The sequence below is a fragment of the Liolophura sinensis genome, chromosome 5, assembly GCF_032854445.1.
Source record: "Liolophura sinensis isolate JHLJ2023 chromosome 5, CUHK_Ljap_v2, whole genome shotgun sequence".
Classification (NCBI taxonomy): Eukaryota; Metazoa; Mollusca; class Polyplacophora; order Chitonida; family Chitonidae; genus Liolophura; species Liolophura sinensis.
In genome coordinates, this window is record NC_088299.1 from 13,925,374 (window position 1) to 13,953,015 (window position 27,642).

Consider the following 27,642-nt stretch of genomic DNA (forward strand, 5'->3'; position numbering starts at 1 on the left):
CGTGAGAAAAGTTTTGTTGCTTGTGTGCCAAATGATTGGTTGTTTTCTCCAGTTTCCTTCACCAATAAAACTGTCTTGTATACGTAAAATGTTTTTTTGTATACAATGGGATTATGACACCAGCCAGTCATGTTTTGTATATGGTACAAAACTGTGTACATATACCCCAGGTGAAAAACCAATACCCACTTTCCAAGAAATAGTTTAATTTATTTTTAAAAAATAGTTCAATTTATTTTTAAAAAATAGTTTAATTTATTTTTAAAAATTTTTCAACCGAGTACAAACTGTTTTTAGAAAGTCTGTAGTTATCCAGAAGGTCAAGAAATAATTTTGCACATTGATCACAGGGGCTATGTGAGGATTTCAAGTTGCTACTGCGCAGGTCAACATGTTTGGGATGTTCAGGAGCCTGTGACCAGCAGGAGATGGTCAAACTGGTAACTCGAGTTACCTTCCGAGCCCTGCTTAGAATGTGAGGATAACTGCCACAACAATACCTATATAAGGGCAATACAATGATACTCATTGTCTGAAATTTGAACATTTGCTTAGTGTTACACGCACCAGCCATCCTGACAGGAAAATACGAACAACAACAACCATGTTTCGCATTAAATATGTAGCTTTTTGATCGTCTAAAACACTTGATAAAATACATGTATTTATGCAATACTACCAATATACAAAACTTTGATTTTTCAGGTCTTAAATATTCCCAAATCAATAAAATATGTACATATGAATACTTCACACTGCAGGAATCTGAAGTTTCTCTAAAACAGGACACATGTAGAAGTGTATGTACATTGTATATAAAAACAGTACTTATCTTTAATATCACCAATAACTCTGTGTTTCCACACAAAAAAGTGTTCATATGTAAATGAATCTGATGTACCTTAGACAAGGTCCTGTTCTTGAGGATTCATTTCTACCTAGTTCTACCAACATGTTTTCATGACAGAGGTACTCACACATACTGGTATTTCTTATTCTGCTACACTTACACATGACAATCTTTTCTTACACTTATTGTCCTTAATTTCTGCCATATTTAGTTTCTCCCTTTTTCACAGTCAAAGAAATACTGTACTTAAAATTAATCATGATTCAAGCAATCAATAAGATCTTAACTCTTCAGGACTTTCAAGTTTGTGTGAGTAGAAAAATAACTACCTGCTTAACATTTTACAATTGTTTATGTATCAGTTATTTCAGTGAGGGCGTCCTATTGTGAGACTCCTCTATACAACTATGCATGTGTCAGTGTGACCCCCTCTTGGAAGCCTCCACCTTACATCTGTGCAATTATCAGTGTGGATGTTGTTTGTGGACCCCTCTTGGAAGCCTCCACAGGGTTAAGACGTGGCCAAGTCCAAACAGAAGCACAACGAAGATGATCATGGACATGACTATGACGTAATGACTGATGCTCGTCCCGATGTCCAACCAGCTGCCATAGTCACGCACCAAGAAGAAGAAATGCTACACCACAGAAAAGAGGTGAACAAGTGTTTTAATATATATGTATACACTTTGACTGTCATTTCATGCTTTACTGAAGAATAAATACAATAAAGAATTGGAAAATTAAAAGGCATATAGTTGTAGCATAAATCACATTATAGTATACCTACATGTATATAAACACAATACTGAGCTTAGCTCCGAGACCGGTTGGCCATGTTTAGCTTCCATACTAACATTTCTGAAAGCTATGCAGAGAAGAATGAAACAGATCTTGGATCTATACTGAAGCAACAGTTTCCAGGACTCTAGTACACAAAGATACTTACCAAAGCTAAGATGTCTGAGATGACAAACACAATGAGGAAGAAAGCTCTGGTGGGGAGGTTAGTGATGACATGGATGGCACTGAACCAAAAGTTTCCAGGACAACACACAATGATTCTTACCAAAACTAAGACATCTGAGATGACAAACACAATGAGGAAGAAAGCTCTGGTGGGGAGGTTAGTGATGACATGGATGGCACTGAACCAAAAGTTTCCAGGACAACACAAAGATTCTTACCAAAACTAAGACCTCTGAGATGACAAGCATGATGAGGAGGAATGCTCTGGTGGGAAGGTTAGTGATGACATGGATGGCACTGAACCAAAAGTTTCCAGGACAACACACAATGATTTTTACCAAAACTAAGACATCTGAGATGACAAACACGATGAGGAGGAATGCTCTAGTGGGGAGGTTAGTGATGACATGGATGGCACTGAACCAAAAGTTTCCAGGACAACACAATGATTTTTACCAAAACTAAGACATCTGAGATGACAAACACAATAAGGAAGAATGCTCTGGTGGGGAGGTTAGTGATGACATGGATGGCACTGAACCAAAAGTTTCCAGGACAACACACAATGATTCTTACCAAAACTAAGACCTCTGAGATGACAAAGACAATGAGGAAGAAAGCTCTGGTGGTGAGGTTAGTGATGACATGGATGGCACTGAACCAAAAGTTTCCAGGACAACACACAATGATTTTTACCAAAACTAAGACATCTGAGTTGACAAGCACGATGAGGAGGAATGCTCTGGTGGGAAGGTTAGTGATGACATGGATGGCACTGAACCAAAAGTTTCCAGGACAACACACAATGATTTTTACCAAAACTAAGACATCTGAGATGACAAACACGATGAGGAGGAATGCTCTAGTGGGGAGGTTAGTGATGACATGGATGGCACTGAACCAAAAGTTTCCAGGACAACACACAATGATTCTTACCAAAACTAAGACCTCTGAGATGACAAACACAATGAGGAAGAAAGCTCTGGTGGGGAGGTTAGTGATGACATAGATGGCACTGAACCAAAAGTTTCCAGGACAACACACAAAGATTCTTACCAAAGCTAAGACATCTGAGATGACAAACACAATGAGGAAGAAAGCTCTGGTGGGAAGGTTAGTGATGACATGGATGGCACTGAACCAAATGTTTCCAGGACAACACACAAAGATTCTTACCAAAACTAAGATGTCTGAGATGACAAACACAATGAGGAAGAAAGCTCTGGTGGGGAGGTTAGTGATGACATGGATGGCACTGAACCAAAAGTTTCCAGGACAACACACAAAGATTCTTACCAAAGCTAAGACATCTGAGATGACAAACACGATGAGGAAGAAAGGTCTGGTTAGTGATGACATGGATGGCACTGAACCAAAAGTTTCCAGGACAACACACAATGATTCTTACCAAAACTAAGACCTCTGAGATGACAAACACGATGAGGAAGAATGCTCTGGTGGGGAGGTTAGTGATGACATGGATGGCACTGAACCAAATGTTTCCAGGACAACACACAATGATTCTTACCAAAGCTAAGACATCTGAGATGACAAACACGATGAGGAAGAAAGGTCTGGTTAGTGATGACATGGATGGCACTGAACCAAAAGTTTCCAGGACAACACACAATGATTCTTACCAAAACTAAGACCTCTGAGATGACAAACACGATGAGGAAGAATGCTCTGGTGGGGAGGTTAGTGATGACATGGATGGCACTGAACCAAATGTTTCCAGGACAACACACAAAGATTCTTACCAAAACTAAGATGTCTGAGATGACAAACACAATGAGGAAGAAAGCTCTGGTGGGGAGGTTAGTGATGACATGGATGGCACTGAACCAAAAGTTTCCAGGACAACACACAATGATTCTTACCAAAACTAAGACCTCTGAGATGACAAACACAATGAGGAGGAATGCTCTGGTGGGGAGGTTAGTGATGACATGGATGGCACTGAACCAAAAGTTTCCAGGACAACACACAAAGATTCTTACCAAAACTAAGACATCTGAGATGACAAACACAATGAGGAAGAATGCTCTGGTGGGGAGGTTAGTGATGACATGGATGGCACTGAACCAAAAGTTTCCAGGACAACACACAAAGATTCTTACCAAAACTAAGACCTCTGAGATGACAAACACAATGAGGAAGAATGCTCTGGTGGGGAGGTTAGTGATGACATGGATGGCACTGAACCAAAAGTTTCCAGGACAACACACAAAGATTCTTACCAAAACTAAGACCTCTGAGATGACAAACACAATGAGGAAGAAAGCTCTGGTGGGGAGGTTAGTGATGACATGGATGGCACTGAACCAAAAGTTTCCAGGACAACACACAAAGATTCTTACCAAAACTAAGACATCTGAGATGACAAACACAATGAGGAAGAATGCTCTGGTGGGGAGGTTAGTGATGACATGGATGGCACTGAACCAAAAGTTTCCAGGACAACACACAAAGATTCTTACCAAAACTAAGACATCTGAGATGACAAACACAATGAGGAAGAATGCTCTGGTGGGGAGGTTAGTGATGACATGGATGGCACTGAACCAAAAGTTTCCAGGACAACACACAATGATTCTTACCAAAACTAAGACCTCTGGGATGACAAACACGATGAGGAAGAAAGCTCTGGTGGGGAGGTTAGTGATGACATAGATGGCACTGAACCAAAAGTTTCCAGGACAACACACAAAGATTCTTACCAAAGCTAAGACGTCTGAGATGACAAACACGATGAGGAAGAAAGGTCTGGCTAGTGATGACATGAATGGCACTGAACCAAAAGTTTCCAGGGCAACACACAAAGATACTTACCAAAGCTAAGATGTCTGAGATAATAAAAACGATGAGGAAGAATGCTCTGGTGGGGAGGTTAGTGATGACATGGATGGCTCTGAACCAAAAGTTTCCAGGACAACACACAAAGATTCTTACCAAAGCTAAGATGTCTGAGATAATAAAAACGATGAGGAAGAATGCTCTGGTGGGGAGGTTAGTGATGACATGGATGGCTCTGAACCAACAGGTCACCACAACAAATGGAATCAGATTCTGAAACAAGATATAAAGGCCACTTGAAATTGACTACCTGCAATTGTTTAGTCAATTTAGTGCTTCAGACAAGATCATCAACAATTACATTTTTATTATATAGAACAGTCACCTCAAAGTATAACTTCCATATACAATCTTTTTCTACTCTAATTCAGCCAATCATATGACCAATTTCCATTCCAAATATTTACTTTTGTTTTCAAGCATAATCTGCAGGAATGAATCTGTGCACAAAATTTTACCAAATCAGACATCGTTTGAAGCAATTATTTCACAACACAACCAAATGACGAATCAAGATTAAGGAAACTGTTAAATATTCAAAATTTATCATTGAGTTTCCCCAGGACTCTGCCCACTTTCCTCCCAACAATAATGCTGGCCTTCGTTGTAAAAGTGAAATATTCTTGAGTACAGCATAAATCACCAATGAAATAAATAAATGAGAAATGTATTTAAAACTGATATTCAATTTAAACACTGGATACCTTGAGAGTACTTATTTGTTCGATTAGTGTTTTACAGCATACTCTTAAATGATGATGACCAGCATTATGGTGGGAGGATACTATTCCGAGCCTGGGGCAGACTCAAGACCATCCACGTTACTGGCAGACCTTCCCACTCATGGCCAGAGAGGAAGCCAGGATGAGCTGGACTTGAACTCACAGCAACTGCACAGGTGAGAGGCTCCTAGGTTATTTTGCTGTGCTAGCGCGCTAACCACTAGGCCATAGAGGCCCGACACCTCAAGGGTACCCCTGAATAATGGATTGATGTGGACATCTTACCTTCCACACCATCAGAGCTCCCATCAGGAATGGATTAAATGTGGTGAGAAAACAGTACACTGACGCTGGCTCAAAACTGTTGGAGAACAAATAGAAAGAAGTTCCAATGATACATTAAAGTGTTAAAGTGCATCTAGATTTCAGTTTAAACAACTGAAAGTATCCGACAGATAAATACTGATGACAGAGTTTCAGTCTGCTCTCAGCTGATTTTGATAGTTCTATTTACTTAGAGCTTTAGCCAGGCAGCCTACATGTATCAATCAACCTGAAGTTGTTTCTTTTCATCTCTGCCTACTACCAAATAATTTAAGTCTTCTAATTTTTAGGACAGATATTAGTATTACTGAAAGCATAGCATTACATTTTTCTCTCTGTTTTTCGGAAAAGTAAACTTACAAATATGTTGTTCATTAGATGAACTAACCATTTGAAAAAAAAAAAAAAGAACTCAATATTCTGCTATAATTACATGAATTTTTGGTTAAAAAAGTAGACCAGGTGGGCCAAAAATTAGAAGAACTAGGGTATGGTCTTTAGCATGGCACAAAACACCATTTTATTTATAAAGAGTGTTTAACAGAAATATTTCCAACATTCAATCCATTATACACCACTGGGTACATTTAGTGATCTGGTCTACTCCTAAATTCACTCACCTGTTTATACTTGCAATATTCCCTGTTCCAAAAAAAGCTACTAGAATTAAGAATACCTGAAGCTTGGATAAGGAACACAATTTCTTTAATCTGTAATTCTTTAATTATCAATTCCACTTCCATTCCCAATTTACATCATCAATTTGATTGGTGTTTTACGCCGTACTCAAGAATATCTCACTGCTGACGGCGGCCAGCATTATGCTGGAAGGAAACAGGTAGGGCCCGGGGGAAACCCACGACCATCCGCAGGTTGTTGGAAGACCTTCCCACTTATGGCTGAAGAGGAAGCCAGCACCACCTGGACTTGAACTCACAGTGGCCGCATTGGTGAGAGGCTCCATTATGCTGCGCTAGCGCACTAACCAACTGAGCCATGGAGGCCCCCTCTTTACAAATAATGCATGTTAGCGGGGCAGTTTGTTTTAACACTATTATTTAAGATATTCTATTTTCACTTGACATGTCTTATTCGAACATTGTCGTTTTCTCTTGCTCTTTTTTCTTGTTTACCATTGACAGCCAAACCAATTCATTACCTGTTCCGAGTGTACATTTCATTTCATACTGCTATATGCCTATCCAGTACAAACCTTCAATAACTGAGTTAAAGGCATGTACGGCTAAGAAAACTATATAAATATAAAGGATACAAAGAAGTAGGCTCTGCGGAGGTCAGCCCACTCCAGAAGTCTACGCTCACAAGTGTCTGCTTCATGGAAATCTAACCTGTCCAGCTGAAAAGCACCATAGATAATCAGGTTCAACGGTTTATTTAATAATAGCCATAATTCTTCAGTCACATGTTTGCAAGGTGTTTATTCAAGCATATTCCAAAGGTAGTATTCTATGATGACTGATAAAACTATACTTTTTGTGAAGTCCTGAAACTGGTCAATCCAACCAATGTAGTGTAGCCTCCAAAATCAAATTAAAAATGTGCATAAATTGCACTGAAATTTGCTCTTTCAAATGCAAAAAGGTTGAGGAATTAAGGTAAATGAGCCAAAAAAAATTTAGCCAGAAAAAAAAAGTGCACTTTTCAGAGGCAAATAAATGTCTAAATTTTGGAGCATTTTCCACAAGGGACAATATCCTGACTTCCAAACCAACCTCAAAACACATTCAGCGTCAGGCAAAATGGATAACTTAGTCAGGGATGAAATTTTAGGCCATTACCGTGGACCGAAAACTCAGAGATACAAAACCAGTGCTGGAAACACCTGGAGGAAAGCGAGCAAAGCCCTGAAAAAACCTGGGAAAGTGAAGCAAAAACTTGAGAGAGCCTAGAGAAAAAATGAAAAGCCCTGAGAAAACCAGGAAAAGTGAAGCAAAAACTTGGGAGAGCCTAGAAATACCATGAATAACCCAGAGAAAGCCTGGAAAAGTGAAGCAAAAACTTGGGAGAGCCTAGAGAAACCATGAAAAGCTCACAGAAAACCTGGAAAAGAGAAGCAAAAACTTGGGAGCCTAGAGAAACCATGAAAAGTCCATAAAAAGCAGGAAAAGTAAAGCAAAAACTTAGGAGATCCTAAAGAAACCATGAAAAGCCCATAAAAAGCAGGAAAAGTGAAGCAAAAACTTGGGAGAGCCTAAAGAAACCATGAAAAGCCCACAGAAAACCTGGAAAAGTGAAGCAAAATCTTGGGATAGCCTCGAAAAACCATGAAAAGCCCACAGAAAACCAGGAAAAGTGAAGCAAAAACTTGGGAGAGCCTAGAAATACCATGAAAAGCCCACAGAAAACCTGGAAAAGTGAAGCAAAAACTTGGGAGAGCCTAGAGAAACCATGAAAAGCCCAGAAAAAACCAGGAAAAGTGAAGCAAAAACTTGGGAGAGTGTAGATAAATCATGAAAAGCCCCCCAAAAAACAGGAAAAGTGAATCAAACACTTGTGAGAGCCTAGAGAAACCACGAAAAGCCCAGAGAAAACCTGGAAAAGTGAAGCAAAAACTTCAAAGAGCATAGAGAAACCATGAAAAGCCCGTAGGAAAGCAGTGCCAATGGCAGGAAATAAAAGCAAGTCTGGAGGCAAGCAATGTATCTCATTTGGTACCTGACAACCTTCAAAATGGGCTAAATTCAAATCTCTAGCAAATATATACAAACAAGCCACCTCAATGATCTGAATTTGATTTTGTGGTCTGAACTGAAAAAAGTTCAGCCAAAGCTACAGTTGTCCATAGTCCTAGCATGAACCAAGTTGTGGAAAACATTTGGCCATGTCAGTGAAAATTCTTGAGTAAGACATTAGATACCAAACAAAATATAACGTATAGAATTACAGAACTTTAACGTGAATGCACCAGGATATAACTTTTGGTTGACCTTGCCACTGAATACTGACCTTGAGACCTGGCCTGACTAAGTTCTGTTCTCTTCTGACCCAGAAGTAAAGTAGACAGGTCAAGGCCAACAGGAATAACCCTTCTTGCCTGTAGGATGGTCAAGGAGTTATATGATTAATAAAATAATGATAATATTAAACCCCTCATTGAATGAGTGAACAACCATAAGCGAACAATACATCATCATCAACGTATATGATGAACTGATGTTTGCTTTAAAATGTGATGTATGGATAGGATAGCATAATATGTTGCAGTGCTGTCTAGCTTTTCTATTTTAGAAGCTTCAACATGTTTAGGATTGAGTGCATCCTTACAATGACTGTGTTTTAACATCATACAACCTGCTCAATGTGTGGAGCCTGCCCAATGTGTGGAGCCTGCTGTATGTGTGGAGCCTGCTCTGTGTGTGGAGCCTCCTCTGTGTGGAGCCTGCTCAATGTGTGGAGCCCAATCTATGCATAGAGCCTGCTCAATGTGTGGTGCCTGCTCTATGTGTTTAGCCTGCTCTGTGTGTGGAGCCTGCTCTGTGTGTGGAGCCTGCTCTGTGTGTGGGGCCTGCTCTGTGTGTGGAGCCTACTCTGTGCATGACGCCTGCTCTATGTGTGTAGCCTGCTCTATGTGTGGAGCCTGCTCTGTGTGTGGAGCCTGCTTATGTGTGGAGCCAGCTCTAAGTGTTTAGCCTGCTCAATGTGTGGAGAGTGCTCTATGTGTGGCCATGTGGCATATCCCAAGGTGAGTCACTTCCAATAAGCTTCCTTTAAAGCAGCCTAAATGGCCCTAAAAACGCTGTTTTTGGCTCATTACCACCATAAAGCCCGAAGAACAGGGAGGATAAGAGAACCTTGGTTTCTGGCCAGAAACAACACCTTTATTTGGTCATCATTAAAAATATGTTTGTTAGGGGTAACCCAACTGAACCTACAAAAAAGGGCCCCAGACTAATGTCTTTATTGGGCTATAGATGTAATTTTCTCACTTTTTCACTTTTCTCTCAGTGTTAATTTCTTTAAAATCCATATCTTTCCCAACTGACCTATCTTATTTTTTCTGATATTGCAGAGTTACCTGAAACAAAGAATTTAAGCATGGCCTTACCCTTGTCATTGAAAGACAAGTACTTCATGTGTAAGGTGACTGACACAGCCTGTGAGATTACCTGATGCTCAGTAGAAGGCCGGGTGAGGCAATGGACAGTGTTATACTGACTAGTCTGTCTGTGACACGATTGGAGGAGAACAGGGGCAGAACTAAGGACAGGCCTGCAATAACAACAACAACCAGGAGGTCAATCACTGAAGAAAAAAAAACGGACAAGAGAAGATGGAGACTTTACACATACTTAGAACAAGTATATCACTATCATATAAAATATTTCTTTGTTCGTTCAATGGCATACTTGAAAATGTTTCACTTAACAGATGAACGTCAGTTTTATAAGCAGAGGAAACTAGAGAGCCTCGGATATAAACCATCAACCTTTGGAAAGTTACTGATAAACTTTATCACCTTGTGTAACTGCTCAACGTACACTCATGAATGCAGTCTCCCTGATAATACTGTAGTTTTATATTACTCATTCCAATGGGTTAAAACCACTTTTATCGGTTAAAATTACCTAGAATTGTCCAGCTGAGAATCTGATTGATCAATGGTAGGCCATTCCTGTTAGCCATGCTTGCTGATGTTGACCGAACTATGGCGGTAGATATACCCAACAACAGAGTCTGAAATACATCAAAAGTAAAAAGTAGCAAACCCTGCAGAAAATACACCGAAAACATTAGTCACATCAATTTGTTCTTAATACAACGCAGTATCAAAATCAGTTCACCATTAACAAGCAAACAAGTCAGTCAACAATTAATGATATTTAAAAATTCCCAACTTCAGGTTTACATGTAGATTCAAGAAACCACCCGTTAGAAGCAAGTTTAAGAAGAAGGACTTGAATTTTCCTTTGTTCAACTCCTCAGTTGTCAGAAGTATAGATATACAGGTAAATGAGTATTACAAGTAAGATCAGAATAAAGATAGTCCAAACACATTTTTTTCCAAATCAACATTTCAACATTTAGCAGATTCACAAGTATTTCCTAAGAATATTTCCCTCATATCAGAGCGGTCAGTTTTGTGGTCAGAGGGAATATCAACCAGACACAGCTTAAAGACAAACTCCAGACCTAAGGGTGCGGCTGAATTAACACAGAGCATGCTGCTACACTCGTCAGAGGCTGAACGTCTGTGGTGAGAGTGATCCATTCACTGAGTGACCAGCAGAACCTCTCCAATCTTTTTTATTGGGTTTTCTCACTGTACACAGGTACATGCAGTCGACATGACAACACCTGAAAAACTTACTTACAAGTGTTTGTAAACTGATTAACATGCTTACAGACTGCATTTGGTTCATACCTGGATAACCAATACAATGACAGTCCTGCCATTTTCCCCATCAGGGGATGAGGTGTGACTTTCCTGAAAGGAACTTGAGGACACTCGTCCTGAAACTCTGGAAAACAGATAGCGGTAAAAATTAATGAAAATTATGCTGCAAACATTACAGTTTATGGCAACAGTAAATTTCAGTCTCAAGTGAAGTCCTCAAACAATTTTCACGTTTCTCTCACAGGAAGCGTTTTCTACGATGTCATAACTTGCATGAAATGTCACCTCTCCCCTGTTGTAATACATTCTGTAATATGTCATATTTTCTTTGGATGTTAAGATTTTTGTGAAATATCAACTTTTCTGTGACATTAACGGGAAAAAAAAAACACTAAGTTAACATTAAAGACAAAAAAACAAAACATACACTAACATGATGTATATATATCAAATGAAAGACCGTTAAACACTGTTCACAAAAATAGTTGGATTTATTTCTTTGAAATTTTTTCAACCCAGGCAAATGCATTTGAAACTTTGGGTTCTACACATCAGGTTTTGCCAAGTAACACAGACAGCTTGATTCCCCCATTTTAAATGCATAAAAATATAGATCTGTGAATTCACCAAATGGACCTTGAAACAAACTATTTCAAGCAAACAGTATCAATGATTAAACTATCTTCACTCAGGAATAAAGAATACTGACAAAGTTCAAAGTCTCACCTTTTTATTGCAAAGATTCCAAGTAATACAAATAAACAGCCTGCAAACAATCTGAAAAAAAAAGCAAACATAATACTGAATTCAGACCTCACCAGATCATTCAACTGTCAGATAACTTTGGAAAGGGAAGCTGTTGGAAATAGCCACAATGGAAAGAATTAATAAAAAAAACCAAAGTGCTCTTATGTGGAAGAATAAACTATCATTAGAATCAGTACATGGCACTACTCACTTAATCAAAGAGTGCGAACTCCTTTTACTGATAATGTAAAAGATTTCTACTGTACCATGTGACCTGTCAAAATGTTTGGCAACTGTTTTTAATTACATTTACTATAACATAGGCATCTGAAAAAAATTTCACAAGAAGGGAGGAGCTGAACGTGTGAAGTTCATTCAGAAGAGATGTCATTTTATCGGCGAGACAGTTTTGACCAATCACATGATACAGTAAGGCAACTTTTACCTTTGGAGACAAAAGAGTTCAAACTCCAAACTGTATTATTCAGTAGTTTGTTGACATAATTAATGTACTTACACTAAGCTGTAATCTGTATCCTTTCCTACCACGGGTAGCAGGGGGAACACAGCCAGGGTGAGGCAGCTACTTAGCCACCCCAGGGAGCTTGTCTGTGGATAGAAGTGACAAATCCACATGATACATTATCAAACAGTCATTTGTTTATTTCAATGATGTCTGACATTATAATCAACTATCTTTCACCTCTGCCAAGAGGACGACAGAGATCATCAAACTCAGCAAAGATTGCGGATCATTGCTTTTATTCATCCATTAAGGAGGAAGATATGAGAAGCAAATCATACTGGGAGATATACTGATACTTACGTAAGTTTTGAATGAGGGAGATGTGACCAGCCATAGAGACATGGTCACCAGACCAATGCTCAATAACTCCCGCTGGAAAAAGCTCCATACCTAGGCAACAAAAGCAACACAAAAACCAATGACACCTTAATGATAAGCCGTTGTTGTTTGGTGAAACATCGGTTCTGGCATCATAGATTACTTTTTCTGTGGAAGCAAATAGTTCAGTTCAATATCAGGGAAGATTTAGTTTCACAAGAATGGCCCACCCTCCCACAAGACTGGCCCACCCAGCCACAAGATAGACCCACCCAGCCACAAGATTTTCCCATCCTGCCACAAGATTATCCCATCCTGCCACAAGATTATCCCATCCTGCCACAAGATTATCCCATCCTGCCACAAGATTATCATATCCTGACCCAAGATTATCTCATCCTGACCCAAGATTATCCCACCCAACCACAGTACATGTACATCACACACAAGTTAAACTGTACAATAGTGACTTACAACTAGCTCTGTGGCCCCAACTATCCCCAGTACACAGAGTAGCACCTGGACCCAGCTGCCTGACTGATGGATGGATTGTATAGCCGAGTAGTACATCCTCACCCTGGAGAACAAAACACGGCAAAACATGTAAAATGGGACACGCCAAAAATAAGCAACATGTTCTACTTCGCAAAAAATGCCCTCTAATGGTTTGAACCATCAAAATAATAGCTATGTTAAAATCCCCAAGGTCAGAGAACCAATACAGCCATCAATTTATGGACACAAAGTGTAAATTCGTCTTGTTGAACTTGGTAACTTCTCTTGGGGAAGCCACATACCAAGTTTTTACAATAACTAACCATTTCACAAAAAAACAAAAAAACAACTGATGTCCAGGTAGGTTTATGGCACTGCCTCGCCAACCGATTCAAATGTAGCTGTGATCTGGATTCTGAATCCAGGAATTTTTTTAACTGATTCTTCACCACTGAGGTAGGACACAAATGTAAAGTGGTGTCCCTTTGTCTGTAGTTATGGGATTTGTACACAAAGCTGTGGTGGAGACACTCTCACAGTGATTCTACCAACAGATACATTAACAATGATAACCCAACATACCTTAACAGAACACAAGTCCACAGTACAACAGGCGCCAGGCAGTAGATGTAGTAACTCAGCGGGGACGACTGCACTGTGGAGACAAAAGAAACACTGAATTGTACATCATACTTAATGTGGACCAGAAAACATATAACCTCCGTATCTTTGATCAAAATCCTACTTATCATGGATACATTTTTATTACAGGTACTTATTTGATTGGGAAATGCTGTGATTCTTGAATCTTTGTTTGCAAAGTGTTGTTTCAAGCATATATTCTGAAGGCATTACTCGGGGGCCTCCGTGGCTCAGTTGGTTAGCGCACTAGCGCAATGTAATGACCCAGAAGCCTCTCACCAATGCGGTTGCTGTGAGTTCAAGTCCAGCTCATGCTGGCTTCCTCTCCGGCCGTATGTGGGAAGGTCTGTCAGCAACCTGTGGATGGTCATGGGTTTCCCCTGGGCTGCACCTGGATTCCACCCACCATAATGCTGGCCGCCTTCATATAAGTGAAATATTCTTGAGTACAGCATAAAACACCAATCAAATAAATAAATAAATGAAGGCATTACTCTGTTTAGACTGACAAAATTGACTTGTGAAGCCCTGAAAATGAACAATCCAACCAATGTAGTTTTATCACCACAACAGTTTACAAATGTGCATAATTGCACTTGAAAGTTGCTCTTTCGTATGCAGAAAGCTTGAGGAATTAGGGCAATGCTGTACTAAAGAATATTTCAATTCAGATACTGGATACAGCTTAGTAAAATAATCACTTTGTTTCAGAAAATCTTTCCTATGACATTACTATGATTTCCGATGATGTTCAAATAACAGTCTGAAAATTAGATTTTGATACCAGACACTTAGATAATTACACCAGCCTTCTAAATGACTGAAGATGAGAAATCATGCTATTTTCATATTTTCATAGTTCACACGTCATAAAATACTGTTTATTTCTTCTGTTTCCTCAAAGATGATTAAAAAATTCCTACCAAAAAGTACTATCGTGATGACAGTTGCCATAGCAATGCCTATCATCAAGGTGACTTGTGGAGTTCTCCAGGCAGGGATGTTGTTCATGTCCAGCTTGTCTGTGTGTATCAACACCCCTGAGTACCCCTCTATGACCAGAGCGAGCACATAAGCCATCCAGCCCAGAAATCCACACACAATGCTGAACCTAGAACACATCAAAGACTTAACAGCATGAATAGGATGGCTTTTTGGCAAATCATTCCCAACATAAAAATTGAAGAAAAACTCAATCATGAATGACACTGATGCCTCTTGCACAAAGCAATTGTAGCCTAAGTTGACAGTCACTACCACAGCACTATGTATTTTTTAACGTGTTTCCATGGTAGTTACAATCAACTTCATAGCCTACGATCGTTTTGTGCAGTAGGCCCCTGATCTATATGAATGCACATCAGATCTGTGCTAAGTTTGTGGTAGGCACATATAATTTAATAATTCTGCTTTTCAAACAGATATTCTTTCACTTATTTGATTGGTGTTAAATGTCCCACTCAAGAATTTTTCAGTTATATGAGGGCTGTCGTGTTTACCGCTGACGGACACCAATGCACAAGGAGTAAACCACTGCTCTTCTCACCAGGGCCTGACAAACCTTAAAACCCCAGCTAACCAGGGAGAGCTAATTGTAGATCCAAGCCTGAAAATTCCCTGTTCAATGGACGATCCATGGCACAATTGCATGAAAATTTGTTCAGCTTACCCCAGGAAGAACCTGTCATACGTCTGGTAATAATTCAATCCCTTCAGAGCGGACTCCATGAGAGCTTTGGATTCCTCAATCTTCAGGTGTGAGAAAAACACAACAATAGCAAATAAAACCAGATATCACAAATATTAATTTAGTTTATATTTCATTGGTGTTTGACGCTGCACTGATGATTTTTTTATTCTCCAACAAATGTAAGATTTATGGGCAGAGGGTCCCCGGTATAAAGACAGCCAGACCACTAATTAAAAAGACTAAGTTGTTGTAAGCAATAGGAATCAAATACATGTAATTTGCTTTTCTTTGCTGTACAGGGACTTGCATGTAACCATGTTGCAGGTGTCTGTTTTTTTATTGGTCAAATAATTACTTACATGTAATATACTCTAATATACATTTATCATCTCAGCTCAAATGTTTATGTTCCAAAAAGGGTGGCAATCACTTAATCGAGGACAAGAGAAATTCTTTAACATTATAAGATTTGACAGATTAATGTTCATAAATAACACAAATTTTGTATAAATTTCAAAGAAATATTGCCTTAAATAAATCAGTAAAGTAAAGAAAAGGCTATTTTTCCACACTCACACTATACCTGTCAACTTTCACTCGACACATTCAATCCATTGTCAAATTTTTAAAGGCAAAGACAACACTTAAATGAAGTATATATCAGATGAAAGACCGTTTAAAATTATCTTGGAAAATAGCTGGATTTTGTTCCAGCTAAAATGGTATTAAAAGATCAGATTCTACAGTGCTCTGTTGTGACCCAATAGTTATCAGTGAAGTCACATCCATACTTTTTGTCTGACATGATTCGTTTCAAGGTCAAATTGGTAAATGCATTCATACATCTATATGCATGTGCATTTTGAATGATGAAATGTAGCTGTCTAATGTGTGTTAAGTAGCAAAAACCTTATATGATGTCACAGGTCCAAAAGTGGTCAGAAAAGGTCACCATAGAATGTTTTATATGCATTTTAGTCGGTTAGAAAAAATCTAAAAAAAAAAAAATAAACGTCTTTTCCTGGACAGTCTTTTGTGGTCTTTCATCTGATACATACTTCATTTTAGCGTTTTCTTTGCCTTTAAAGCATCTTGAAGGATCTTGTACTTTACAACAGGTATAAGATGTTTTTCTTTTCTTTTTCTTTCACTGAATGTGATACACAACATGTGATACCTACTGCTAAAAGGTGCTGGCCCGCCTGAATCAGCCTCCGGATCTCTCTCACTTTCTCAATCTGATAATAAGTCACGTATTACATGTAACTGTCATAACTTATTGTGAACATTTGTCAATTAAGTTTTGAAACTGATAACTTATGGAAAAGATATATTTCTTCTGTATAAAATGATTTATTTATTTATTTATTTGATTGGTGTTTTACGCCGTACTCAAGAATATTTCACTTATACAATGGTGGCCAGCATTATGGCGGGAGGAAACTGGGCACAGCCCGGAGGAAACCCACAACCATCTGCAGACCTTCCCACGTATGGCCGGAGAGGAAGCCAGCATGAGCTGGACTTGAACTCACAGTGACCGCATCTCATGTAACACTGCCACAGATGCTGGTTAATGGAATGTTACTGCAATGTCATAGCACGAGAAAGATGAGAGAGAGAAGATTATGACAATGTGATATGCCAAAGTGCAGGCTGCAAAATAACAGACATATTAGTAAACATTTGAGCAGTTTGCATGTAGAGGGTACCTTTGAATATGGAAGCAGAAGTATAGCAAGAGCATTAAGTAGTACTCACCTGTTTAGATTCCAACAGTTCTCTGAAGAAAAGAAGAAGGTATTTTATGTGTATTCCTTACAAGGCGTTATGTGTGGAAGTACCATAAATAACCTAAAATTTCGTCCATGACTAACTTACTCAAGTTTCCTTATTCAAAAAGGCCAAGACACTTGGTTCTTACAAAATGTTCATACTAGTATTCACACAAACCTTCACACAAATCACTCACCCAGTAAACACTATGATGACTATAAAATGGTATTACCCTCAACATAAACACTATGACGACCAAATAGTATTACCCTCAACATAAACACTATGACGACTAACTGGTATTATCCCCAAAATAAACACCATGATGACTAACTGGTATAACCCTCAACATAAACACTACGATGACTAACTGGTATTACCCTCAACATAAACACCATGATGACTAACTGGTATTACCCTCAACATAAACACTACGATGACTAACTGGTATTACCCTCAACATAATCACTGTGATGACCAACTGGTATTACCCTCAACATAAACACTACGATGACTAACTAGCAGTACTCCTAACATAAACACCATGATGACTAACACGTATTACCCTCAACATAAACACTATGACGACTAACTGGTATTACCCTCAACATAAACACCATGATGACTAACAGGTATTACCCTCAACATAAACACTACGATGACTAACGAGCAATACTCCTAACATAAACACCATGATGATTAACTGGTATTACTCCTAACATAAACACCATGATGACTAACTGGTATTACCCCCAACATAAACACTACCGACTAACAGGTATTACCCTCAACATAAACACTACGATGACTAACTGGTATTACCCTCAACATAATCACTGTGATGACCAACTGGTATTACCCTCAACATAAACACTACGATGACTAACTATCAGTACTCCTAACATAAACACCATGATGACTAACACGTATTACCCTCAACATAAACACTATGACGACTAACTGGTATTACCCTCAACATAAACACCATGATGACTAACAGGTATTACCCTCAACATAAACACTACGATGACTAACGAGCAATACTCCTAACATAAACACCATGATGATTAACTGGTATTACTCCTAACATAAACACCATGATGACTAACTGGTATTACCCCCAACATAAACACTACCGACTAACAGGTATTACCCTCAAGATAAACACCATGATGACTACCAGGTATTACCCTCAACATAAACACTACGATGACTAACTGGTATTATCCTCAACATAATCACTTTGATGACCAACTGGTATTACCCTCAACATAAACACTACAATGACTAACTGGTATTATCCTCAACATAAACACCATGATGACTAACAGGCATTACCCTCAACATAAACATTACGATGACTAACAGGTATTACCCCCAACATAAACACCATGATGACTAACTGGTAGTACCCTCAACATAAACAGTGTGATGACTAACTGGTATTACCCCCAATATAAACACTATGATGACACAGCACTGCTATTATCCAGGCAAGCCTAAACAATATCACATTAAAGTGATAGTACTCCGTGTATAAAAACTATAGTGACTCACTGATAAGGTCTGAAGGTAAAGCTGAACGTAGACTTCTGCTTCTGAGTCATCTTCACCTGTAAAAGAAAAAGAATATTTATTCCTACATACACATGGAACTACCTAAAAGTGAAAGTGAAAGAAACTTGGGAGTTCAACTCATTGTACGTTACAATATGATGTTGATGATTTCTAATCATGGACTGCTTAACTCCTCCTTCAGGTTTTTTGATTATCACTTTACTCATCCATTCTTAGTGTGTCAGGTACCTGGTAACATTTCATGTTCTTCCCTCCCATAGTCCACATTGCCATCACGTTTGATAAAACTCTTACGTCTTCACACCAGACAAAGAAATACAATCTATGAAACAGTTGCATAACTATAATTCTGCTTTCTGGTAAACATTTTAGCAAGTTATAATATGATTTATGATGAATTACACAAGACAAGAATAGAAAAACACAGGATTTTGGACTGACCTTAAACTGAGCCAGTATCTGCTGAGCATTTGTGAAGAGGCTCTCTGATTTGAAACCATCAGATGTATTCAGGAAATCCAAGGGTAGCCTCCCCTTGAAGCATGAACCGCGAAAACTGGTCAATTACTACAACTTCAATTCTAAAAATTTTTTAACATAAAAATAATAAACTATGACTTCATCTCTTAGGACATAATAAATTGATGGGCAGTCAATTTCAAGACATCAGAAAAAAAAAATGCAAGTAACTTGAATACTGCAATAATCCAACTTGCACCGATGCAAATGTCAGGATCTTAAAACGAGGCATACCACTGAAAGCGGTGTGGTTTACACATCTTTGTGGTTTACATGTAGAGACCAAGTTATATAAGTTCTCCGGCTTTGGGTATATCACAGAACAAGTTTTAATCACAACACAGCCTGGAGAGATTGACCAGTGTACTTACCACAGAGTTGAGAGGGAAAGGTACTCCAATCAGAGATGACATCAAAGCCGCTACATCAGCCTGAAAAAGCAAATCTACATATTGTTAATGTTCACAAACTTATATCTGCATACCATATATCACATACACTTAGCTGTAATAATCAACACCACCTGACTTCACTATAAAGTGTTGTGGCACTCATTTATTTGATTTTTGGTTTATATTGTACACAAGCAATGTTACTTAAGTTTGGGTCATGAATGAAGGAAAGCAGTTCTTGGGGTAAAATTCAGGGGCCGGCTTCATAAAGCTCAGTTAGCTAAGTAAGCCTTTAACTACCATGACAACATATGTTGTAGAGATATAAATGGCACTCAGCTATAAAGGCCAACTTAACACTAAATATGCTTCATGAAACCAGCCCCTAGTTTTCACTGGACGCCATAGGTAAACAAGCTAGATTTGAAGTTTTAACCTCATTGGTCAAGGATCGAGCAATTTTGACCAATGAGTCAGCCAAGAAATCTGTGGCAGTTACAAACTAATTTGGTGATAAGGCAATTGGGCAGGTGACACGAGTTTGAGAAGACATTTAATTATCTTATTTTATTCATTGGTTCAAATTAATAATTCCCCAATAACTAACAATTGCCATAATTAGTTTCAGAATGAATTCTTTCTGATTAGTAACAGAATATGCCCAGTTTTGTCCCACCATAATGCTGATCGCCGTCATACGAGTGAAATATTTCTGCACGCGCCGTGAAACGCCAAGCAAAGAAATAAATAAATTAATATGCACTACACAAACTGAAGCTCTAAAAACCTTCCCAGCACAGTTATCAATCTTCATACCTGTTGTACATCATGTCTTCTTAAATGATCCAAATGCCAGTCTGCGGGCAGAAGAGAGAAATTTGAGACATTAGTCTAATACATAATTAACAAGTGATAAGACAAAAACACTGAGGAATGGTAGAACTTGTGAAAATCAATGACTACAATATAGTGAAACATCACAAGTCACCTGGTGTTATCCATGTCGGTGAATGTATAGGGTTTCTCTTACAAAACTGTGTGACTATATCTTATCTTACAATTCAGAAATGACATTGTCCCACAGGGTGATTTACAAGAAAAGTTATAAAAATAGGACAACAACATGATTAAAGATGCCCTGTTTATTTCTCAACAGGTAATTCAAATATATGTCCTGTAGTCTTACAGTTACATTAATATCTGTACCCACATTATACAGAAGGCTGGCATTTTTGTCCCTAAAAAGCTGACTAAAACTTATATCTTACCTGTGGAGAAATGATCAGGATAAATATGGGAGGGGTCAGAGTTAGGGAGGGCGCCTCTTAACCCTGCACCCCACACCACCAGGGGGGTCAGGGTCTCGCTAGGGTCGCCAGCCCCATGGGAGCCTGAGCAGAGTACAAAACAAAAAAATGATACAAATGTAAAAGTAGTGCAAATAGTACTGACAGTTGTGAAAATGTAAAAGCACTGCGAAGAAGCCATAAAGAAACTAGTCTTGATACTCTAGATGAGGGGAAAAATCATGGGTAGCCTGTTAAGGCTTTTATTTTAGTTGCTGGACGTCACTTGTACAGAATTACCAAATGTGCGAAGTAACCTACCCCAGTCCGTCATGCCATGGTCTGCCGAGAGAACATAGGCCGTCTTCCCATCATTCCCATAAAAATTCTCCACCAGTTCCTCGATTTGCTGAATGCCTTTGTCAACGACCCTAATGTTGCTCAGGTATTCCCTACAACACAACATTGTACCAGACAATCAGCATGCATATCTCATTACAGACTGGATGCTTCTGCTATACCTTCTGGAACTAGAGAGCTTGAAGGAAATAGTGACCAAGACATAGCCTTCACAATCAACAGGTAAGATTATACAATCAGAAAACAGTGGTGATGACATGACCTACATGTTAACAAGAAACATGCAATAGGGGAGTTTCAAGTTCGAACTCTTTTGTCATTAAAGGTAAAAACAGATCTACTGTATCATGTGACACACTAAGAGCTTTTATGACCATATATCCATGTAAGGAGTAACGTCAGAGAGTTATCTGTACATAAAAATTAATAAATCACTGTGGCATAAACCTTGCTATTCAGAGTCACACCTGACATGCTGAACTCACCTGGAATAAGGCTTGTTAGAGTGTCCATTTGTGTCCAGTCCCAACAGGTGCAAGAAAAACACAATCTTGTCCTGTTTTAATTTATGCAGAAGACTCGTATTCTCTCTGGCCTGGCGAAAAAAATCCTAAAAAAAGAAGTGCAAATTTTGAATCTATCAATTCTACCCTCTGTCAGAAGATGTGTGGAATTCTAAGAGAAAAGTGATGTAATTTGGTAGCCAATGAATACTTTGTATGAGAAAAATACCTATGCAAGTGAGTAAAAATTTCCATTGGTTGAAGTGGTGGCATGTCTTCATTATTGTTCACATAACTTATACAGAGAAAGGGTGTCAACCACCGAGTCACATTTCCAAGGAAATAAAAACTACTTCAGCAACACCAGTCATCTGTATCAGATTTGTGGGCCCTTTCAGTGGAGGCAGAAAAAAAGAGAGTTTTCACTGATGTAAAAATGACAATTCGGTGTAACTGTATGGCCCTTAAACAATGATGTCCCATGTTCAAATCCAGCTCTTGCTGGCTGTGGCTATGGCTTTAAGTCAGGAGTTTTGTCAGGTACCCAATATGAAGATCAGTGATTTATCCCAGGTAATCCTGATTCCTCGTCCCATACACCCTGCTGTCATCACACAAGTGGGAAAATTCTTGAGTACAGCATAAAACACCAATCTATTAATCTACCATTCAGAAAATTTCAAAAACATCCAATTTTTTTGTATTTATTACATGTATTTATGTATTTATAAATAAAATATATATATATATATTATAATATAGAATCTACATACAAAGTCCAGCTGTCTACATCTGCACCATATCAAAGGGAATCCCAGGTTATTCCACAAAGAAAGATTTATCCCATGGCTTACTCTGGGACATAAGCTTGCACCACCTTTGACATCTTTAATGCAGTGCTTTGGCATATATGCTATGTCAGTACAAGCACTTGAAACCTTACGCTACATAGTGTATATAGAGGTGTAAACAGACTTAGACAGCCAGAGACATTTTTTTTTCTGATGTGTTTGGTAATTCTAGAAATCAACTGAAGTTTTAATCAGAAATTCTTACCAGCAATGGAGTAGCCATGTTAGAACAACCATAAACACGATGTTGCATCACTAGTATCCTAAGTAGATATGATTAAAAGGCTAAGCACTACTAACCTTGACCTTACCAAACACCCACATGTCCAGTTTGTGAGAATCCACCCCTGTGAAGTCCTCTTTATCTGCGTCATAACAGTGAGTATATACATGACCTCCACTGGCACCTGAGGACAATGAGATCAAACACCATAAACTCATGGTGTAAAAAAGTTATTCATGATATTATGAAGTTTATTAATTAGTTATTATTAATCTTACATTACTGTTGCTTTGGTAATTATTTTTATTGTATCACTAGTGAAACACACCTACATACATCTCGTAAAAGTGTATATATCAGGACTACAGACCACTGTGTTCCCATTAACCATGGAGTCAATTCTTGTGCTGACATTAAACTCTTGTAATGTCAATGTGTGTCAATTCTAACCACTAGCCAACATCAGCAGCATTTCAGGACTTCCTTAGGACCAAATGAACCCATTCTCAAGAAAAGAAATCAAAAAACACTGAATACACTCACTAAACATTAAACATGGTATCTATTCTTACAGTCTCTCATTAAATAAACATGAAGTAAAGTCTTACAGATTCTCATTAAAAATGGAGTCAAGTTTTACAGACTCTCAATAAAAATGGAGTCAATTCTTACAGATTCTCATTAACCATGGAGTTAATTCTTACCTTTAGCAAACATTGGTAGAATATCAGGACTTCCCCATGACCAAGTATACAGACTCTCATTAAACACAGAGTCAAACTCTACAGGGTTCTCCTTCCAACCTGGAGTTCAAACAATATTCATGAGTTTATTTCACAGAATAACCCACATCTTTCTTAATACTGTGTTTGCTTGCAGGCTTTGTGTTGATGACCTAAATACACAGAATTATCCTATTTTAAGCAAATATGAGGCCGCTGCATATCTCTTCTGCTCCAAGTTCTCATAAAAATGAGGAAATCAGCAGTATCATGTTACTGTCATATCCCTCAGCCCGTACTACCGTATCTCACTGACAACTGACTCACTCCCGTATCACTGTCCTGTACCTCAGCCTGTACTATCGTATCTCACTGACAACTGACTCACTCCCGTATCACTGTCCTGTACCTCAGCCTGTACTACCGTATCTCACTGACAACTGACTCACTCCCATATCACTGTCATGTCCCTCAGCCTGTACTACCGTATCTCACTGACAACTGACTCACTCCCGTATCACTGTCATGTCCCTCAGCCTGTACTACCGTATTTCACTGACAACTGATTCACTCCCGTATCACTGTCCTGTCCCTCAGCCTGTACTATCATATCTCACTGACAACTGACTCACTCCCATATCACTGTCCTGTCCCTCAGCCTGTACTATCGTATCTCACTGACAACTGACTCAATCCCATATCACTGTCCTGTACCTCAGCCTGTTCTACCATATCTCACTGACAACTGACTCACTCCCATGTCACTGTCATATCCCTCGGCCTGTACTACTTTATCTCACTGACAAACTGACTCACTCCCGTATCACTGTCATGTCCCTCAGCCTGTACTACCGTATTTCACTGACAACTGATTCACTCCCGTATCACTGTCCTGTCCCTCAGCCTGTACTATCATATCTCACTGACAACTGACTCACTCCTGTATCACTGTCCTGTCCCTCAGCCTGTACTATCGTATCTCACTGACAACTGACTCAATCCCGTATCTCTGTCCTGTACCTCAGCCTGTTCTACCATATCTCACTGACAACTGACTCACTCCCATGTCACTGTCATATCCCTCGGCCTGTACTACCGTATCTCACTGACAACTGACTCACTCCCATATCACTGTCCTGTACCTCAGCCTGTACTACCGTATCTCACTGACAACTGACTCACTCCCATATCAATGTCCTGTCCCTCGGCCTGTACTACCGTATCTCACTGACAACTGACTCACTCCCGTATCACTGTCATGTCCGTCAGCCTGTACTACCGTATTTCACTGACAACTGATTCACTCCCATATCACTGTCCTGTCCCTCAGCCTGTACTATCATATCTCACTGACAACTGACTCACTCCTGTCCCTCAGCCTGTACTATCGTATCTCACTGACAACTGACTCACTCCCATATCACTGTCCTGTACCTCAGCCTGTTCTACTGTATCTCACTGACAACTGACTCACTCCCATGTCACTGTCATATCCCTCGGCCTGTACTACCGTATCTCACTGACAACTGACTCACTCCCATATCACTGTCCTGTACCTCAGCCTGTACTACCGTATCTCACTGACAACTGACTCACTCCCATATCACTGTCCTGTACCTCAGCCTGTACTACCGTATCTCACTGACAACTGACTCACTCCCGTATCACTGTCCTGTACCTCAGCCTGTACTACCGTATCTCACTGACAACTGACTCACTCACATATCACTGTCCTGTACCTCAGCCTGTTCTACCGTATCTCGCTGACAACTGACTCACTCCCATATCACTGTCCTGTCCCTCAGCCTGTACTACCATATCTCACTGACAACTGACTCACTCCCATGTCACTCTCCTGTCCCTCAGCCTGTACTACCGTATCTCACTGACAAACTGACTCACTCCCATATCACTGTCCTGTCCCTCAGCCTGTACTACTTTATCTCACTGACAAACTGACTCACTCCCGTATCACTGTCCTGTACCTCAGCCTGTAATACTGTATCTCACTGACAAACTGACTCACTCCCATATCACTGTCCTGTCCCTCAGCCTGTACTATCGTATCTCACTGACAACTGACTCACTCCCATATCACTGTCCTGTCCCTCAGCCTGTACTACCGTATCTCACTGACAACTGACTCACTCCCATATCACTGTCCTGTCCCTCAGCCTGTACTACTGTATCTCACTGACAAACTGACCCACCTTTAGCTACAGCACTGACATCCTCGTAGAAGCCCGCGATTAGAGCAACGTGACCTGGGCGGGATTCTGTAGGTACCCGCGTGTGTGATACGCCCCAGGACCCCTTGCCTTCAATGATTGTCCTGTAAAGGCAATCAACACAGCTTACTTTAAAAAAAAAAAATTCAAAAGAAAAAAAATTATTGCAATTATCTTTAATTGTCTTGGAGCAATAATGATCAAATATAATATTATGCAATAAAGGAAAATTGATGTATGAATGATTTGTGCAGGGCATTGTGATGCTACCTATGATTATACATCATATTTCTATCTGTAGAAATTCTAATAAACCTCAAAAAGAGAGAGAGCGAGAAGACAACACTCCTCCAAAATGTGGATTACTATGCGCATAAAAAACTATGAAGGGCTGACATTATGTAATACAATCGCATGTGTATCTGTTTACAAGCCATATGAATCATCATCTTTATCAATATCATATTTAACCTATACGTTAAATATAACCTTTAATAATATTTAATTATTTTCTTCAGCCCAAGGCTGCAAATAGGTACTAGTTATGAATCATGTTCCATATTTCAAAAGCAGACATAAGATTTTCCCATTAATAATTATATCAATTGCATAACTTAGCATCTTCTATTTTAACTGAATTGCTCTGTCACCTAAATAACATAAATCAGAAATGTCATAAAGACTTAAATATGGGTACCTGATGTAGGGTGCTCTATGAACACCACCTGGATCAACCTCAAAAAATTTGTCAGCCCTCAATCCATCTGCTACAAAGAGAACGAGTCGCTTCGCAGGGGGGTGAGATGGGGTGGTAAATGGTGTCATGCCATGTACAAGGGGGGACGTGAAATAAATGTCAAAGATGGAGTAGAAGAAGACGAGGTGTATGGCAAGCCCACAGATTACCAGCCACATCATAGCAGTCTGAAATGACACAGTGATACCGAATGTTATCCACAAAGACAGACAGAATTTCAACTTTCAACATGATATTGAATGCAAAAACTGTAATTTTGCATTTATCCTTGATCTTTAAACTGAAATATTTGACATAAGAAACCCATGGTCCTTTATACTGATTTACTTATTTGATTGGTGTTTTACACTACCGGTATACTGAAGAATATTTCACTTATACGACCGCGCCCAGCATTATGGTGGGTGGAAACCGGGCAGTTTCCTATGCTCTAGTCCTGTCCCACTGGGGGCTGGGTCTTAAGTTACACAATCTCCGCTGTTACAGCGGCTACAGCCTGAGGGAAAGAGAGAGGTTTAACCAGTTTTAAACACCACTTTTTTTTTGTTTTTCTGAATAATTTATTTTAAGTTTCAATTGCATCTAATTCTACAAATACGAATATCGACCCTTTTGTATCATGTCTAAGTTAATTTCCAGCGAGTCAGCGTATTCAAACCATGCAGCAGTCATCTAGGTCTATCTACAAAAAAATAAAAGCATTTTGTGTCTAGGAGTCGGAAACTGACCCTCGAATAACTTTCGGTTGTAAACAAACGGCACTCATGTCACGAATTATTCAAGTCAAGAACAAACACACACACATAGCATACGAATTCACACCCGCTTGGGTATCTAACATTTATAAAAGAATGTTCTTAATGGCACATACCAGTATTCTTCAAGACGTCGCTAAAACATTCAGCAAACGTGTTTCCTGATTGTATAGATGTTGTTGTTGACATACCGGCTC

At 39.2% G+C, this 27,642-nt stretch overlaps 1 protein-coding gene across 1 annotated transcript; it reads right to left on the reverse strand.

The window, feature by feature from the left end:
- Positions 1-641: 641 nt before the first annotated feature.
- Positions 642-27,642, reverse strand: LOC135465482 (GPI ethanolamine phosphate transferase 1-like). The gene is made up of 30 exons (XM_064742722.1): positions 27,562-27,642; positions 26,631-26,857; positions 25,916-26,037; positions 23,688-23,786; positions 23,061-23,167; positions 21,892-22,016; positions 21,368-21,498; positions 21,029-21,151; positions 20,577-20,617; positions 19,740-19,799; positions 19,291-19,383; positions 18,829-18,884; positions 17,257-17,278; positions 16,677-16,733; positions 15,475-15,554; positions 14,729-14,916; positions 13,746-13,818; positions 13,143-13,245; positions 12,651-12,740; positions 12,342-12,433; positions 11,804-11,854; positions 11,105-11,201; positions 10,308-10,416; positions 9,849-9,951; positions 8,689-8,776; positions 6,995-7,078; positions 6,342-6,397; positions 5,683-5,758; positions 4,772-4,888; positions 642-1,488 (listed from the first exon to the last, which is right to left on the reverse strand). Exons 2-30 carry the CDS (start codon positions 26,849-26,851, stop codon positions 1,315-1,317), a joined length of 2,838 nt encoding a protein of 945 aa, XP_064598792.1. The 5' UTR covers positions 26,852-26,857; positions 27,562-27,642; the 3' UTR covers positions 642-1,314.

Bases quoted from the DNA above. Each gene is read 5' to 3' on its own strand.
- LOC135465482 (XM_064742722.1), bottom strand. From the start codon at position 26,851: ATGATGTGGCTGGTAATCTGTGGGCTTGCCATACACCTCGTCTTCTTC. The intron at 20,618-21,028 runs GTAAGATATAAG...TTCTGCCCGCAG, and splicing joins TCCTGATCATTTCTCCACAG to ACTGGCATTTGGATCATTTA. The intron at 17,279-18,828 runs GTGAGTCACTAT...TCTTTTCTTCAG, and splicing joins TTTACCTTCAGACCTTATCA to AGAACTGTTGGAATCTAAAC.